The 19,271-nt window shown below is 43.0% G+C and overlaps 1 protein-coding gene across 2 annotated transcripts in view; it reads right to left on the reverse strand.

Annotated features, from left to right (window-relative positions):
* AIFM1 (apoptosis inducing factor mitochondria associated 1) overlaps positions 1 to 19,271 on the reverse strand; it is a 33,571-nt gene that overhangs the window by 5,011 nt on the left and 9,289 nt on the right. The window contains exons 2-12 of one of the 2 annotated variants that reach the window (XM_047844339.1): positions 18,958 to 19,088; positions 14,435 to 14,534; positions 12,876 to 13,000; positions 12,620 to 12,750; positions 11,075 to 11,165; positions 6,272 to 6,356; positions 5,546 to 5,622; positions 3,706 to 3,814; positions 2,720 to 2,827; positions 2,294 to 2,382; positions 1,216 to 1,356 (exon numbers count right to left, since the gene is read on the reverse strand). In XM_047844339.1, the coding sequence (XP_047700295.1) occupies positions 1,216 to 1,356; positions 2,294 to 2,382; positions 2,720 to 2,827; positions 3,706 to 3,814; positions 5,546 to 5,622; positions 6,272 to 6,356; positions 11,075 to 11,165; positions 12,620 to 12,750; positions 12,876 to 13,000; positions 14,435 to 14,534; positions 18,958 to 19,088 (1,187 nt within the window). The remainder of the gene's footprint in view (positions 1 to 1,215; positions 1,357 to 2,293; positions 2,383 to 2,719; positions 2,828 to 3,705; positions 3,815 to 5,545; positions 5,623 to 6,271; positions 6,357 to 11,074; positions 11,166 to 12,619; positions 12,751 to 12,875; positions 13,001 to 14,434; positions 14,535 to 18,957; positions 19,089 to 19,271) is intronic. The other variant, XM_047844338.1, reaches the window with a different exon arrangement.

The raw sequence follows: 19,271 nt of genomic DNA on the forward strand, positions 1-19,271 counted from the left end.
AGCATTATCCTGTCTGGGTGGCTGAGACAGACCCGAGCCACACTTTGCTCACAAGGAGGGTGTCACCTAGTTGAGGAAGATGCAGCATCGCCCCTCACCACAGCACGGTGCAAATGAGTGTGGTGCCAGGTGAGAGGTTCAGACTGAGTGAGCTCAGTGTTCCAAGCAGAGAGAGGGCCTCCGGCTGGAAGTGAACAAGGCCACCTTCACTCTACATGTGGCACGTGAGTGCTCTAACCCTTTGTTCATCTTTGTGGCTATTCAGACTCCCCCAAAGCAACCTAAAAATCCAACATGTGAGCAATGGTGAAGTGGATGATGAAATCCACTTGGTGGACTATTATATAGTCATTAGACTTCAGATTCTGAAGCAACGTGGAAAATACGTTAGAAGGGAAAGTGAAAAAGAGGAGAATACAAGTGTTCATATAAAGCACACTCACCATGACCATCTACAACAAAGGAAAAAAATCTGATGCACAAGAAAACGAAGGGAAGGAAATACACCAAAATACTGGTGCTTGCTATAGGTGATTTTCCCACTTTCCCCCTTCTTGTCTGTGTCTTCCATATTGAGTGCAGATTGCTTTTATAACAAGTTTTTAAAAATCCAGTACACTTTATCTTTAAGAAAAAAAAGCTTTAAGGGAAAAACACCCTTCAAAGTTCCTATGGCCTTAGTTGCAGAGTCCATAATCAAACACAATACACTCGTAATGATCTAACAATGGGGAAATTACCTCATGGTTCCTACACACTATAGTCTTGTTTGTGTCATAACAGATTTTTTTAAGACAGCTAAAAATAGTGCTCAAGGATAATGAAAATGGAGTAATTTTCCTTTCCAGAATGTTTTAAAGCTGCCTCATCCTCCATTCCCTGGACTCACGTTGGGGCAAAGGGAACAGAAGATCAATGTGAAAGCTGGGCATGAGCACATCCGGGTAATGCCGGAGGCTGCAGCCAACTGGAGAATGGGAAGAACTGTCTTTCTGCAGGCATGTACACTGTTCATTTCTTTTTCTACCGGCTTGTGGTGTGAGGCCATACCTGATCTCCTAAGTCAAGTAGTTACATTCCTGTTCTTTACCCTGGGCTTTACACCCCGGCTCTGTTCAGGTAAGAAAGTTCGGTGAGCTTCTGCACACTGCCAGGCAGACCTGCTCACAGGCTGGGGACAAGGAACCATGCCTGCTCGTGCTGTAGCACACTTACCACCCAGATGTTAGAGCGTGCTTGGAGCTCTGCATTTACCCGGAAGCCACCAAAATCAGAGTCTATCTCTAGTCCACCAGTCTTGGCCAACTCAACATTGGGCTCCAGGCCCACAGCTGCCACTATGTGGTCAGTTTCTACCTGAGGAAAAAAAGAAATACTTCAGCCAATTACCACGGTTTCCATGTATGCCTATGGACATAGCAACTGCACATTGTTATACTCAGAACTGGAGACTTAAAAAAAAATCACTGGTTAACTTAGGTAACTCTGGTAAAGAGATTTAAACTTCTACTTCATAAAGTTCCCTCAAACACAAATAAACCCCACATTATCAGAACAGAAATCTGCCACCCTTGTGAGGTCTCAAAAATCTGTTACAGACAGGAGGGGGCTATGGGAAAATGGCTCACAGGTGTCTACTCTGGCTCTCATCATTCTTATTTATTTTTTATTTTATTTAAAAAAATTTTTTTAACATTTATTTATTTTTGAGACAGAGAGAGACAGAGCATGAGCTGGGGAGGGTCAGAGAGAGAGGGAGACACAGAATCTGAAACAGGCTCCAGGCTCTGAGCAGTCAGCACAGAGCCCGACGCGGGGCTCCAACTCACGGACCGTGAGATCGTGACCTGAGCCGAAGTCGGACGCTTAACCGACTGAGCCACCCAGACGCCCTATTTCTTTTTTTATTTTTAAAAAGGCCTCTTTTTTAAAGTTTATTTATTTATTTTGAGAGAGATTGTGTGTGCATGCAAGCAGGGGAGGGGCAGAGAGAGGGAGAGACAGAATCCCAAGCAGGCTCCACATTGTCAGCACAGAGCTCAACATGGGATTTGAACTCACAAAGTATGTCATCATGAGCAGAGCCATGATCAAGAGTTGGGAGGCTTAACGAACTGAGCCACCCAGGCATCCCTCATCATTCTTATGTTAATGGATGGAAAGTTCATTCAGAAAACTATGACAGGTGAATGGTGGCTGCCCCAAAAACTACTGCTATCAAATGAAGGAGTAAGAATAAGGCAAGGCAGGGGGCAGAGCTGGAAGATCTGGCAGCCCATCTTCCCCTCCTTACCTTCCTGCCGTCTTTCAACTTGATGAGTAACTTGCCACCGCTGACTCCAACTGACTGCACAATAGCATTGGGAAGCACCTTAACCCCCTCTGTGAAGGCAAATGAGACCTGAGGCTGAGTCTGTGAGTGTACCACCTTCACGACAAGTAGAGAAGATGACTAAAGCATCTGCTGTCATAAAACCGGTAATCATCAGTATGCAGGCAGCCTTGGAGACCCCACACCCACAGTTCACTTTCAGTACTTCCAGAAATTTGGTGCATCAGATTCAGAACACCTACGTGAACTTGGATGACTGGAGAATGGTGGAAATACTTCATCTGTCAGGTGATATGGCGTATGTCAAGGGGGTTCCCAAAGAAGCTAACTTTGCTTTAGGCCTAACTCAAAGGAAAGAGTAGCAGCATATGGAAGGAGTCTCCCTACCTCGTCTGACTTTTTCCATGGTCCAGTTGCTGAGGTATTCAGGGAGGATCTTTCCCATGTTTCCTTTCTCAGGGAAGAGTTGAATTACTTCTGTACCCAAAGCTCGAGCTGGGAAGAAGAAACAGAGTGTACAGTGGGAGGTGAAAGCCAATCCTGGAAAGACTGGAAGAGAAGTAAAGGAGCAGCAGGTAGCCATTCACTATATGCCAGGCGATGCTGCGACCCAGGCCAGAGCTCCTATCTGTGGGTCACTGGGGCACGAGGGCACTGACAAGGCAAATATAACAGGCGCCAGAACTGCCATCCCTGGATTCATCTATAAGCGAATTAAGTGCACTTACACCCAGGCATCACCTCAGACTTACACAGGTGCCTTACGACCTCTCAACAGTAAGCACCCTCCTGAGAAGATGCCCTGATTTCACAGAGCTGAAAACTAACATTAAGAAAAACGGCTGCAATGAAACATTCAAACTGGAACACACAGATCTATCCAACTGGGAACCATTGTGTGTCTGAAGACTGACTTTTACAGGGAATAGCAGTTCAAATATACATACGATTCTGTAGTCTACATTGCACTTACCATCTTAATAACTCACTTTCCTTAATATTTTGTTTCAAAGGAGTCCTGGCTTAGAGGCTAGAGGAAGGGAAGGAAAGCAGTTCTGCTCAGTTGCTCAAATGACAGCTTTTTGTTCACTAAGGGATTCCTCATGAGAACTAAGCTCAGTGCTTAGCTTTACACCATATAAATCATTTTTTTAAGTAAACCTTACCCCCAACATGGGGCTTGAACTCATACCCCAAGATCAAGAGGTGCATGCTCTACTGACTAAGGCAGCCAGGTGCCCCTTACCATATAAATCTTAATCAAACTCTTTCTACTGATCCTGGAAAATGCATCCCTGGAATTTGTGAGAGCCCCAAAAAGCATAGGATATAAGACCAGAGAGAGAAAATCGAGGTCACTGCCTAGTACTCACCCTTTCTGCCAAGAGCGCAGGCTAGTTCGCTACCAAGGAAGCCTCCACCGATTATTGTTATTGAGTTGACTTCCCGGGAAATCTTCTCTAAAGTTCTAAAGTCTCCAATCTGCAGGATCATACCAGTTTAGTCCACTGATTTTCCAAAGATGTATAGGATGATAATACTGATAAGAATTTTCTGCTAAATCTTTGACAATAGTAATTTGCATATAAAATCTTCTTGTATAAAGTGGCTCAATTATAGCCTCTGTTATTTTTATTTTTTTACTGTTTTATTTTTGAGAGACAGAGAGAGACAGAACACGAGCAGGGGAGGGGCAGAGAGAGAGGGAGACACAGAAACCAAAGCAGGCTCAGGCTCTGAGCTGTCAGTACAGAGCCTGACGCAAGGCTCGAACCCACAAACCATTAGATCATGATCTGAGCCAAAGTTGGATGGTTAACTGACTGAGCCACCCAGGCACCCCACCTCTGTTATTTTTTTGTTTGTTTGTTTTGTTTGTTTGTTTATTTAGAGAACGCACGCACGCTAGCGGGGGAGGAGCAGAGAGAGAGAGGAGAGAGAAAATCCCAAGCAGGCTTTTGCCTACCTATTTATTTCTCTATCTATCTATCTATCTATTTAGAAAATGCACGCACATTAGCAGGGGAGGAGCAGAGACAGAGGAGAGAGAAAATCCCAAGCAGGCTCTTTGCCATCAGAACTGAGCCCCACATAGGGCGTGAACACACGAACTATGAGATTATTACCTGAGCCGAAACCCAAGAGTTAGTCTCTTAACCAACTGAGCCACTCAGGTGGCCCAAGCCTCTGATATTGATGTAAATTTCTTTCTCCATTGTAACATTCCTTCTAGTGTCAGTGGTTTTCAACTGGGGCAGTCTTGCCCTCTCCCCCCCTGTGGACATTTGGAAATTTCTGGAGCCATTTTTGGGTGTCAAAACTTGGTGTGAAGAGGTGCTACTTGCAGCTAGTGGGGAGAGGCCAGGGATGCTGCTACATATCCTACATGCACAGGCCAGGCCCTCACAACAAACAATTATCCAGCCCCAAATGTCCATAGTGCCAAAGACTGATTAACCTTATTCTATCAAGAATTTAAAGGATGATACAAATCTTTTCAAATACCCGTAAGAGTGGCTGGAAAATTTCAGCTGTTTTCATGAGTAAAGCAGTGTTAAGAAGAAAAGCCCCCACTTCCTTTTTCACTTAGGTATTCTTTTTTTTTAAACGTTTTGTTTATTTTTGAGACAGAGACAGAGTGCGAGCGGGGGAGGGGCAGAGAGAGAGAGAGAGAGAGAGAGAGAGAGAGAGAAAGAGAGAGAGAGTTAGTAAGTCACAGAATCTGAGGTAGGCTCCAGGCTCCAAGCTATCAGCACAGAGCCCGATGCGGGGCTCGAACTCTCAAACAATGAGATCATGACCTGAGCTGAAGTCGGACGCCTAACCGACAGAGCCACCCAGGCGCCCCTTCACTTAGGTATTCTTAAGTTTTCTCCTCAAAGTCTCCACGGTAGCATTTATAATGCAAAATGCCAAGAGGCTATAAGGAGTTCCAGTGCATCAGGAAAAAAAAAACTATGGAAGGGCAATCAGAAGGAACCATAGCAAGTAATCAAAAACAGTAAATGTATTCTTCACCTAGGAGTAGAAAACCCTTGAGTGAGGTATTTGAGGTGCAGAGAGAGGAAGTGACTTGTTCAAGGCCAGATAACAAGTCTGTAGAAGAGCGATAAATAGAACTCACGTCCCCTGATTCCTGGATGGTTGCTTGGGGACCACAAGCTTATGCTACCTCTTCAAAAACCAACACAACCAAAGCACTACAGCAATTACCTTTCTGAAAAGTGTTGTTCTACTCTTCACCTCTGCTCCAGCCCTATCAATAGCAGACAGACTTCTTGGAGTGCCTCCTAGAAATAGAAGAAGGAAAACCCTTTAGCCCAACAAGCTGGAGCTAGCCCAGAAAATCTCCTCACAAAGGTGGCGCTGTGGTGTTCTCTGCCAGGGCCACCTCAGCATTCACAGGGCATGAAGGTTGTTTCCCTTCACCTCACCTCTCTCCCGGCAGGCTTCTGTCAATTTTCTTCGACAAGCCATTTGAATTTGAGAGTCTCTCTACAAAGGGCCTGCCCTCTCCAGTGATGGCCACAAGGCCTCAGTTTTTGCTTCTCCAATCCCTTCTAGGGGGTTCACCAGAAAGCATGCTTTGTTTAAGGGACAGCTTTGATCTCCCCTTTTGATTTCTGATTGGTAGTGGCCATGAGGCTGTATCATTTTCAGGGCACAGGGCAGAGAGCAGAGGGCAAGGGTTAACAGGGAGAACGGGGAAAAAAAAGGCCACTCTCTTCAATACCCATCCGTGCCCTTACTGGAAGTGACAGCAAGGATAATTTGGAAGGGCTATTGATCAGATGCCTGTAGTTAGCTGGGCTTTGCACCAAGAGAAGAGGACCACTTCAGAGATACTGGGTTTGGTTTTCTTAGGATTAAGTCATGTCTTCTAGACTAAAACTCGAATGAGCTGTACCAGGGACAAACTCCCTGTCCAGAAACACTCACCTGTTGCAAGCAAGCACTTTTCATAGGTTATTTGAGAGCCATCATTAAGTTTCACCATGTTGCCTCTCACATCCAGCTGCACTACCTGGTATATACACAGAAAGAGGGAGAAATGCATTAGCTTAAAACAGTTTTTTATTGAGACATAATTCACACAACATAAAATTTACCACTTTAAAGTGTACAATTCGGTGGTTTTTAGTATATTCACAAGGTTGTGCAGCCATCACCACTATAATTATAGCTCATTTCCCTTACCCCAAAAAGGAACCCTGTACCTTTTAGCCATCAGTCTAGTGAGAAGAATTAGTTCTTGACCTAAGGTGATGCTTAAGAAACTATTTACTTATATATTTTTATAATTTTTTTATGTTTATTTATTTTTGGGAGATAGAGCGGGAGAGGGGCATAGAGAGAGGCAGACACAGAATCTGAAGCAGGCTCCAGGCTCTGAGCTGTCAGCACAGAGCCCGACACGGGACTCGAACCCACAAAGCGCAGGATCATGACCTGGGCCGAAGTCAGACACTCAACCGACTGAGCCATCCAGGTGCCCCAAGAAACCATTTCTAAGTAATCACTGGCACCACGGTTTCTGGTACCCAGCCTCTTCAAGTGGTCACAGTTGCTTTTTTTTTTTTAAGATTTTTTAATTTACTGTTTATTTTTAAGAGAGAGAAAGTGTGTGTCTGTGTGTGTGTGTGTGCACGCGGGGGTTGGGGGAGAGAGAAAGAGGAAAAAGGGTGAGAGAATCCAAAGTAGGCTACACACTGATAACAGAGGGCCCAATGCGGGGGCTTGAACCCACGGACCATGAGATTATGACTTGCATCCAAGTCAGATGCTTAACTGACTGAACCACCCAGGCGCCCCGAGTGGTCATAGTCTTAAGCAACTAACATTAAAACAAATCCTTACAGTCCCCACAGTCCCTGCACAATTTGTGGAAATGGAGAACAGAGACAGACTTTTCTATTTGGCTTTTTGGAAACCTTCGTTAACAATGCTCCTACATTCTCAACATTTTTACAAGATTCTCTGTCTAACTTCTATCCTTCACTAAAACTCAGCTCTCCCGCCAAGGACACCTCACACATAGAGACTGCTTATTCACCCACACTCCTCATCACACCCAGGGCAGGTATTGGCTGCTGCTGCTGCTGCTGCAGCTGCTTCCAGATTCTTGTACCCTCATGCTGCTCTGAGAAGCACCAGCCTGTATCCTACCAATCACTGCTATCCAGCCACCTCCCGGTCACTCCTCATTCACTGAAGTTGTTGGAATCTGGCTCATACTTTTCCTGTGAGCCACATCCAGAATCGTATATCTTAAAGCTCTACTTCTACCTCGAATATCCTACTTTTTGGTCACAAATTTCCATTCTTCCAGCTTTTTCTCAGGCCCACTGTCATCTATATATGCTTTTAATTTTCTCTGCTTACCCAGTGGGCTAATCCATTCCAACTAATCTGGGCTCATGGTAGATCACCCAAACTGTTCTCTTGCTACCACGTCTAATTTCCTTGCACCCTAATCCTTATGGTGAAGAGCTTGAAATCTGTAGTCAGAGAGACTAGAGACCCAGTCTCTGCTCCCCTCCTTACTAGCTGTGAGGCCATTCATTCAAGACACATTTACTAAGCACCTACAATGTCAGGGACCATGCTAAGTGTTCAGGACACAATGGTGAGAAAAAGTTACCTTCCCTGCCTCCAGAGTCCAGTAGCCAAGGCAGACAATTTAACAAACACTACATTCAAGAGTGAGAAATGCTCTGATAAAGGTTGTACAGGTAGCTCTAGAGACATGTGACACATGCCCTCAGTCGAGCTTTCTGGAGGCAATGATGTAAACTGTGACTGGTTGGGTGAGTAGCTGCTTTAGACACTTCCAGTTTGTCCTTGGGTAAGCTCTCTCTTCAATACAGCCCCAGTAAGTCAGTGACTCAACTGGCACACTGCTCAGTCTCAGATAACCAACCACCTGGTATCCTAGTTTACTGCAAAAACAAGTGAAGCTATAGGATATGATCTTGCTCAGGTTCCCATAAGGCTTCTCACCTCCCAACCCCCAAATAAAAACTTTACTTCCTTCCTTCTAGCTTCTGGGATGAGGTGTCCTTTCTGAGATGTTTCTGTGCCTGACCCCCATCCCCTGTTAGTTACCACGTACTCCTGTCCTTCTCTGCTGACATCTTAGGCCTTTGGCCCATTCACACGCTTAGGTCTGTCCCATCCTCAGAGCCCCACCTCTGACTCTATGTCCTTCTCCAGGGCCTGTCCAATTGCAGTCTCCATTTTCTCATTTACATTTTGAAGGAGTACTGTATCCTCTTTTCGAACTTCACGATGACATCTGAACCACTGAGTCTGTGGCTCATCTTACAGTTCTTTTCCTACCAGATCCCTCTGCTGTAAGGAGGAAGGTCAATAACATCCTCCTCCTTTTTTTTTAAAGTTTATTTATTTGAGAGCTAGAGAGCACCTGCTGGGGAGGGGCGGAGAGAGAGGATCCCAAGCAGGCTCCATGCTGTCAGTGAAGAGCCTGATATTGGGCTTGAACCCACAAAATGTGAGATTACAACCTGAGCCAAAATCCAAAGAGTTGGATGCTTAACTGAATGACCCACCCAGGCACCCCCACATCCTCCTTCTTGAAACTCTCTCCAGTCTCACTTAGCACCTGTCCTGGGCTCTCCTCCTTTAACTTCTTTCCTACTTTCCTTTGGGGGCTCTTCTTCAGTCTGCCTCCTCAAAGCTGGATTCCCCAGGGTTCCATCCCTGCCGCATTCCCCTTCTGACTGCAAAGTTCTCCACAGGAGGCCTCACCCACTCTCATGGTTTCAACCCCTACACGTAAGTGGATGATACCCGAATCCCTATCCAAGCCCAGACCCCTCTTCTGAGTGTCACAGTCACATATCCAACTGCCCATGGACATCTCTACACTTATACGCCATTTCATCCGTAACAGTCCAAAACTAAATTTTCCTTCCCCCTTAAACTAGGTCTTCCTTTTGTAACATCTCTCTCAGCTGGGGGTAACCACCACCTACCACACAAGCTGGAAATCAGAAAGTCATCTCTGCCTCTTCCCTCTCCCTCACGGCCCACCTTCAGTCTATCGCCACGCCCTATCAAGGCTGCCTTCTAAGCAGGTCTCAGTCTGCCTCCCACTCCCTATCACCTCTCTATCAGGAAGCTATAGCAAAAAAAAAAAAAAAAGGCAAGCTCTAAAATGGTATTATTAAGAGCATGGGCTCTGTAGTCAGACTGACCTGGGTTCAAATTCTGTAATCCACTACTTATTAGCTGTATGATCTTGGGCAAGTTGGTTGACCTCTTTTTAATCTCAATTTCTTTCTCTATAAAATGGCCAACAATACTACCTACCTGAGAAGATTATTATGACAAAATGAGACAATACCTGTAAAGCATTTTAAAATTGTGCTTACTGCTGCTGCTGCTGCTTCTTCATCATCACCACTACACCATCACTACCATTACTGCCTTAATTTGGGTTCGTATCATCTCTTGCCTGGATTATTGCAATAGTCTTCAAAATGCTCTACTTCTAGTCTTGTCCCTCTGAAATCCATCCTTCTCATAGACAATACAGTGATTACTTAAAATTCAATCTGTTTTATGCCCTTGTCTAAAACTTAACAGCCCCCCAATGCCCACGGGAAAAAGCTCAAGTTTTTATACAACAGAGCCGTCCATGATTGGGCCCCTGTGTGACTTCTCAGTGTCATCTCCTGCTGTTCTTTAACTTATACTTTCTGCTCTATCAGTAGCTGGCTGCTTGTTTCACTGCACCAAACGTGCTGTTTCATACCCTTGTGTCTTTGCTTATGCTGTGTTTTACTTGAATTCTCTTCACTTACCACTAATCTAGTGTATCCCTCTTCATTCCATAAAATCTCCCATTCTATAAGAGCTCCTCCTCTAGGAAGCCTTCCCTGAAACCATCACTATACAGGGCATGCTTCCTAGTAATTCCCAAAACACATTATGCCTATCTTTCTTAGTCCACATCTATGTGTTACAATCATCTGTTCATGTTTCTGCCTAAATACTGTTAGCCCCTGGAGGTCAGGGCCTGTGTGTTATTTACACACAGAGGGTACTTAATACATACATTACATCTCGTTAATAGCTTATCCATAAACCTATTTCCACCTCCGCTGCCTATGGCTCCTTATAGAAAAGTGGGCTTATCCCTATCAAAGGTCAATGCCACCACCTGTGCTCTGGATCCCATCTATTCTGGGCTTTGCTCCTTCTGATAACCGTTTCCTCTCTACTGTAACACTGTCATTAGTTTACAAACATACCCTAGTACCCCCACATTAACAAAAATGAAACATAGCACAAAAAAACCCCAAAACCCTCCCTGGACCCCACAAATGCCCTCCAATAACTGCTCCCATTACTTAGGCACTCACCTTTGTAAAGTCTAACAATATTTCCCATGTGGATGTAATCTCTAAATTATCTTACTATCTTGAATAATATACATTTGTCAGTCTCTTGTCATTAGTAATCCCAAGGAAATGTTAGTGTGGAAAAACTATGTTTAGTTTCTATGTTTAGTTGGGATGCTACTCTAGGCTTTGAGATTAGTGTTTTCCCCAGGAAGAAACACTAAGCAGTGAAGACTGGCAATATTAAACCTAAAATGACTTGATCATTTTTTGATGAACGACAATGGCAGGAGAGACGTAAATGGTCATGGGAATACAGGTCACCATACTTGCCGCCCACATGGAACATGACAAGGGAAGCAGCATGTTAGCTCACCTTCTTCCCAGTGAGGACAGCCACGCCACCATTCTCAATGTGAGGCAGGTCCTGAGCAGAGACATAGAAAGAAGGTGGCTGGAAATAAATGCTGTACAAAGAGGAAGGGAGAAAATGTTATAAGCATCCGGAACCGCTATCAACTTCCCCCATAGCCTTAGTAAAATTGTTCTCATCATGAAAAACTTTCAGGAACATTTTCCAGAGTAAGTTTCCAAGACCACTAAATCTTAGTTGTGTCTTATACAGAGATATTTTATTTTTTAAGTTTGTTTGTGTGTTTATTTATTTAGAGAGCATGAGTGGGGAAGGAGCAGAGAGAGAGGGAGAGAGGATCCCAAACAGGCTCTGCGCTGTCAGCACAGAGCTGGACACGGGACTCGAACTCACAAACCATGAGATTACGACCTGAGCCAAAATCAAGAGTCAGACGCTTAACCAACTGAGCCACCCAAGCGCCCAGTACACAGATGTATTTTAGGACAGCAGTTCTCAACTGGGTGCAATTCTGCCCCCTCAAGGACACTTGGCAATGTCTAGAGGCATTTTTGGCTGTAACAGCTTAGGGGGAGGGATGCTTTTGGTATCTAGTGGGAGATGCCAGGGATACTATTAAACATCTTATAATGCACCAGCCCCCACAGCAAAGAATTATCCAGACCTAAATGCCAATTATCCAGACCTTAGCCAATAGGCTGAGAAACCCTGCTCTGGATTTAGGCTCATTTCAAAATTAGAACAGGAAGACCACCCAAGGAGCTGGTATTCACACATCCACGCAAATAAGTTGTCTAGAACGGCTGGTCAATGGACAGCTACATCTAGCTCCTGAGAGGATTTTGCCTCAAATAGCAGACATTAGCTATGAGATATTAATTAACGGGTGGCTAACATAACTGACAGCATGCATCCTGCGTGAGAACAGAACATGATAATGGGGGTGAGGGAGGTAGGTAGATTTGTAAAATTTAGTCTAGTATCAACACAAACACTAATGAGAAAAACATTGGAACCCTAAAGCAGTACTGGAATCAAGAAGTCCATGGAGTCCCTTAGAAGGAAAAGGCTTCAGGACCTGTATTTCCAAGTCTTTCATGCAAACATTTTAATAAAGAGGTTCTTCCTTACGGCATTCCCACAATTCTGAAACCCTGCTAGGGCATCAAAGAAAACGCCAGAGAACAGTGGCTTTCTTTTACTTTTCTGGGAGACACCTAGGGAAGTGTCATGTAAGGAGGGACAACAGTGGCGAGGCCGATCTTCACTGTAGAAGTCTAACAGAAAAGTCCCGGAGATAGGAGCAGTAGTACTTCAGAGGCCAACACTACAGCTTTACTTGTTGGCAGATCTCATGACAGAATCCAGGCCTCCTGCCACTGTATCCTGTTGCCTCTGAGCTGTGCCAAGCGTGTACCACATCAGACTCCGCTGTGCAGCCACGTCGTCTCTCCTATGTGCTGCACAAGGCTCTGTGCAAAATCCTGACCCATTCCTTATGCTTAGCTGAAGTTGCTAGTCAGGCCCATTTTACATAAGTGAACACACCTTCTCTCTTTTCCATTCCACTGTCTGAATCGCAGCGTCTTTGTGACATTTGGATCATCTGAAAACCACAGCTCTTTTGAAAGAGGAGGTCGCATGTATGGCAGCTCTGGATCTTCAGACACAATCAGTACCTTTAGGTATAAAATAATAATACTTATCAGAGCCAGGTCATTTAAGAGGCAGATGTCAACGTGTTCACACAGGATAAGGGCCTGCAGACCACACCCTCCATGCCAAGCAAGACTGTGCACCTCACCCTGGCCCCTGGATCCCGAGCCCGGATGGATCTGGCCGCAGCAAAGGCAGCAGTGCCTCCTCCGATGAGAAGGAACGGAACATGACTTGGTACCCTGACTTGAGGAACTGGTTCTCCTTCTGGAGCTGCAGGCAACAGACCAGACAGGGTTAATTTTCTGGAAATCTCAGATGAGTCCTTGCCACTATTAAAAAAGAAAATCAGCTTGCACTTGTCTCAACCCTTTACGGGAGGCTAGCAAAATGCTGTACCTACGTTAATCTTGACAAACATCACAGTCACCTGATGGGACAGGAAAAACAAGTATCTCTTTCATTTCATAAGTGAAAAATAGCCCCTGAAGAGGTGACTGATTTGGCCAATGTTGTTCATTCATTAAGTCTGTCGGAACTAGAACCTAGCTTAATGTCTAGCTATTGGAAACATGTTAGAAAGCTTCTGGGGCACCTGGATGGCTCCGTTGGTTGGGCGTCTGACTTTGGCTCAGATCATGATCTCATGGCTCGTGAGTTCAAGCTCCGCACTGTCAGCTGTGCTGACAGCTCAGTGCCTGCAGCCTGCTTCGGATTCTGTGTCTCCCTTTCTCTCTGCCCTGCCCCTGCTCGTGTTCTGTCTCTCAAAAATCAATACATTTAAAACATTTTTAAAAAAAGAAAGCTTCTGCTCTTTCCATTCACTTCCTACTGACCAACAAGAAATATCAAGTTCAGGGGCGCCTGGGTGGCTCAGTCAGTTGAGCATCTGACTTCGGCTCAGGTCATGATCTCACAGTTCGTGGGTTCGAGCCCTGCATCAGGCTCTGTGCTGACCGCTTGCTCAGAGCCTGGAGCCTGCTTCAGATCCTGTGTCTCCTTCTCTCTCTGCCCCTCCCCCGCGCACGCTTTGTCTCACACTCTGTTTCTCAAAAATAAATAAATGTAAAAAAAATTTAAAAAAGAAGAAATATCAAGTTCAGTTTCAGCTTTTGTTAGCAATAAAGGGGGGGAAACTCAGCAGGCCAATTGGGAATTATTATACAGTGTTCAGAAATAAGGAGGTGTTGCTGAAGAAAGTGATGTAAATCGCCCACCCAGAGTTGTAGGACTTATTAAAGGATTAAAACATTCCTCTCTGAAAACTCAAGCCAGTCATGGGGATGGAACTGATTGCTAGGGCTATATGTTATAGGGAAACAAATGTATCTTTTAACAAATAGAAAACTCCAAAGACTCTAACGGGGAACAAAACAGACCAAAAGAATTTCCTCATCAAAAAAAAGGCTTTCATGTCTTTTCCAAAAGTTTTCCTCACCAAGCTTGCCTTTGTAATTTAAAGCTTGCCTTTTAAGAGTCCAATATAAAGAAAAATAACCAACCAACATAATCATCATTAATAACTATTCTCAAACCCAAATTCCAGTCAAATATTTTAATAAATTACTCCCATGTCTGGGGTAATTCCATAGTCTTTAGAATCTTACCAACTCATAGCATCGTCCTGTCTATAAGACATCTGCAAAGCACAACACCCAAACTGTTTTTAACTTGCCCTTCACATACTGAGCCTTAAATGATACTCACCAGGTGACGTGGCCATTTTCTGTTTCTCTTCTGGTGTTAGCCCTAACCCTGACATTCTTTCATTATATCTTTTTTGGTCTTCTTTTATAGTCTTGTAGGCCTGCAGATCCAAACATGGAGAAAATTTATTTTATCATAAAGTCAGCTCACACCGTAAGTAATATCAGTATTTTTCAATTAAATGAGAAGCTTTTGTCTACATGAAGTAAGTTCTTCTATGTTAAAATCATTAAGGCAAAATTACTTTCTCAAGAAAAAAAAATACTGAGTATGTACACACTGGCCTAGAAAGGCTACAGGTAAGCAGATGAAAATGTTCCATTTTCAAATTTCCTTAGGCTCTGGGGTGCCTGGGTGGCTCAGTTTGTTGAGCATCTGGCTTTTGACCTCAGCTCAGGTCATGATCTCACAGTTCATGGGTTCAAGCCCTACATCAGGCTCTACACTGGCAGTGTTGAGCCTGCTTGGGATTCTCTCTCTCTCTCTCTCTCTCTCTCTCTCTCTCTCTCAAAATAAACTTTTAAAAATTTCCTTAGGCTCTATGTAAAGAATTTTCCTTATATTTAAGCCTGAAGGTACAGCTAAAGAAAAAAAGAAAATCATTTTATACTAGAAGAATAAAATGCTAAACTTTATAAAAGGGGTTTTGGACCATGCTGGATACTAGTTGTGAAACCAAGCTATACGGTTTTGGGTACGAAGTTGGGACATTAAGTTTTCCAGGCAGATGTCCCAAGTTTTTCTGGGTACTCAGATAATGCCCTGAAACATGACTCCCTGTATCCTAGTCTTCTAGAGTAACTAATCTTTCCCTCAATGGTCTCTCCTTTTTTTGACACTCAGATATTTACCAAGGGTGAAACATCCTGCTTAATCACCTATTTCAAATATACTATCTTTTCTAGCTGTTCAACTTGAAAAAGAGTCCCTTAACATTATGACTAGATTTTTTTTTAATACAGCATCAGAGTTTGTTGGAGATGTTTTTTTAAATTGGCAAGAATGATTTATTTTAATTACAACACACTTTTGCTCTTTTGTACTCCACAGGCTCAACAAGACAGAAATTTAAGTGATTTATGTCAACTGAAATCCTAGGTTATTAATTAATTGGAGGAGAAAGTAAGGGCAATCAGAAGAAGTGTCATAAGACATGTCCTAAGAATATTTCTATGAGCCCCTTTACAGAGCAGCCCATTAGGCAATGGGCTGTAATGAGGAACCTATACTCTGAGATCTGGGCTTAACATTCATTAGCCTGGGAACATCTAACATATGATATGAATGGGTTAGAAAATTAAGTACTGTATGTTAAAAGAAAATGGCTAGTCCTTGAATTTACCACTAAATTCATCAAATTAATACACTGAATTCAACTAACATTAATTTCAGGAAGAAAGTTTTTTTACCTTACCCGCACCTAAAAAGTTATTTCTTTTAAGAAAGGGAATTTTACCAAAAAGATGGCTTAAGCTGGTCAACATGAGTGAATAGAAATGTGTCATGCTCAGACAGCGAGGAACATCCAAAAATAGCCTAGGCTCTCTTACACCTTCTAATGGTTTCACACGTGAGGGGTAAAGCAGACCAAGAAATATCTTGAGGTTTAGTGGGGTTTGTCATATATTTATGTACACATATATTTATGGATCTAGCTTTTAAGTAAATATCCTGATACAAAAATGTGTACAGACATTCTAAATAAAAATTTACTTTTCCCCCAAGTACTGCTGTATTCCTAGTTTGCACAAATTTGCAATTATCGACATGAATACATGTCAGGTTAAGAAAAACTACAGATTTGGGGTGCCTGGATGGCTCAGCTGGTTGAGCATCCGACTTCCACTCAGGTCATGATCTCGTGGCTCATCAGTTCGAGCCCCGCATCGGGCTCTGTGCTGAGGGCTCAGAGCCTGGAGCCTGCTTTGGATTCTGTGTCTCCCTCTCTTTGTGCCCTCCCCCACTCACTCTGTCTCTCTCTCTCTCTCAAAAATAAACATTAAAAAAATTTTTAAAAACTACAGATTTGTGAAAAATATCACTGGAGACAACTTTTTTTTTAAGGTTTATTTACTTACTTTGAGAGAGAGCGAGCGAGCATGAGTGGAGAAGGGGCAGAGATAAAGGGAGAGAGAGAGAATCCCAAGCAGGCTCTATGGTGTTATTATGGAGCTCAACTTGGGTCTTGATCCCATAAACCACGAGATCATGACCTGGGTCGAAATTAAGTCAGATGCTTAACTGACTGAAATACCCAGGCGCCTCTGGAGACAACTTTTCTAAACAGATTAATATGTTTATTTTCCTTAAAGAAATTTGAAAGGAAAAAGATCATTTTCTACGGTAATATGATTTTACCAGTTGAACAAGTTGGGCAAAGGGCCCCAATACTAAATCTCATTAAATATTCTAAAGGCCACGTTAGCTCTGCTCACTGATAAGTAACAGGACTGAGATTAGGAGATCTGCCTGTTATCCTAGACAAAGTCACTAGAGCAGGAGGAGGAATGCCCACATCCACGCCCATTAGGAGTTCCTATTTGCAATCTAAGTCGAGGAAGCACTGTTCAAATCAGTACTTTTCAAACTGAGGTTGCAGCCCATTAGTGGGCTGTACAATCAGTTCGGTAAGGTTCTAATCAGCATTATAGAAACAAATAGAAGAGAATAAAACTATCAGAGTATATCACACCTACTAGGTATTATTTTGAACTTTGTTTGAATTTTATGTACGTATAGTAACATAATGGGTTGCAAGATAAAATACATTTCTTTCTGTGGATCGTGGTAAAAAATGTAAAAACAACTGGTTTAAAGTACAGACCCCAAACAAACATTTCAGAAAAGTTTTCCTTGTTCTCACTTCTGCTCCCTTACTTTTGGAGGCTGGAGTCGGGGGAAGGGAAAGAGCTCCCAACTCAGGAGGCACTAAAGTAGTATCTGTACCTAAATCAGGAACATTTCCTCATGTGCGAGAAAAAAAATTATGAAGGAACGCCATTGTGGACTGAGTGTCTGTGTCCCTCTCAAATTCCTATGTTGAAGCCCTAACTCCCAATGTGATGGTATTTGGAGAGGAGACATTTGGGAGGTGATAAAGGTGAAATAAGGGTAGGGCCTTAATCCGACAGGGCTAGTACCCTTATAAGAATAAGAGACTCCAGAGCTCATGTGCGCGCTCTCTCTCTCTCTCTCTCTCTTTCTCTCTCTCTCTCTCTCTCTCTCTCTCTGTGTGCTATTTTGTTACAGCAGCCAGAGCAGACTCATACAAACACTAAATAACTTATAGCTATATCTCATCAAATCTAAATAACTTACAGCTATATCTCATCAAATTTGAATTCCAATTTTAAGTTAACAGTTCTTGTGAGACTAAGACCAGTTTCAGAGGATAAAAATCTAAGCTGCCTGAGATCACATTTTAAATTATTTAAAACCTAATATAAAACCTTACAGAATAGTTCAATAACAGTTGCAGGTAGACAAAAGCTTATCATTTAACCTGAAAGCACTATAATTAGCTTTACTATTACCAGTGTTGGATAAACACAGAGGGCAATGAGGCATTTGAGTGAATGGCTTGAGAGGAACTTGTGCTTCATAGATATTTCCAGGGCAAGAGAAAGCAACAGTAAATGGCCCCTGTCTTGTGGCCTGGCATCAAGAGGTTTGCCTGGCCAGCTCTGTGAAGGCCATCCAACTCTGGTACAGCAACATAAACCAGAGGCTTATAAGGTTTCAGTTGTTACAAACATATCAGATGCAAACACTTTAAATCCAGTTTTGAATGAATGAGGTGGAACTGATGGCAAATGCTGAGAGCTAGGAAATGGAAAAGGTAAGGCTCAGAGGGTAGTATCTCAATTATGAACGAGAGGCATTTATGAAAGCAGTCTACACAAATGTGTTAGCTTGTACCACTTCAGCCACTAGTTTGACCAAATTAGAGATTACAAAAGGGACACTGCCAAATGAATTTACTTTGAAATAGAGGCTGGGGGTGGGTGGGGCGAATACTGTAATTCTGTGGCTTTTCTGGACCTCCTCAGAAGCATTCAATAAAATGCCTTTTCACAATAAAAGTCAGGTTGATCATTTCTGACAAAACACAAAAATTATGTTTTACCTAAAATGATCTAAAATGGATGGTATTCAAGTTCCTTTTGCTTGCTTATTCAATGTTTACTGTTTGAGACTATCTTGTTAGGTCTGCAGCACTGAAGCACAATATAATTTAGCATCTTAAAAAAGAATTATGAACTTGGCAAAAGTTTCAAAGAAAGGGTTAATGAGAAGGATCTATAATAATTAAATGTATGATAGCTTTAGATACATCTGGTAGGGCTTCAACAGTTTGAAAGATGAGATCTGAGGGCTCCCTAGTGACTGACAATGTCCCTTTGATGAATAGCTAGAAAGCACATGCTGTGAATACTTCACTGTATTCTAATGGATCAAGTTTTCATTAGTGCCATGGTCTCACCCACCCTACCCCGAAATATATTTTAGTGTAAGCATCTTACATAATAAACTCCTGCCCCAGTGACTGTCGCTCCTACAATTAAGAAGTATACTAGGCTGCTGCCATCTTTCACGGGAGCACCTGTAGACGCTAGTGATCTAGAAGGGGATCCTAGGTGATGACACTGCACAACTGTAGGTAAAGATAGGGCCAAGAAAGAAACAAAAGGAAATAGAAAAAGCACTAAGTATTAATGAAGAAGCATTCAACACAAAGGCAGGGAAGGATTTTTGGTAATCCTGTGCTAAAAAAGAAAAAAAAACATGCTGCTCCAGGACTGGAGGAGAATGTGTCCTTCCTCAAAGTCTGTTATCA

This window comes from Prionailurus viverrinus, chromosome X, assembly GCF_022837055.1.
Source record: "Prionailurus viverrinus isolate Anna chromosome X, UM_Priviv_1.0, whole genome shotgun sequence".
Classification (NCBI taxonomy): Eukaryota; Metazoa; Chordata; class Mammalia; order Carnivora; family Felidae; genus Prionailurus; species Prionailurus viverrinus.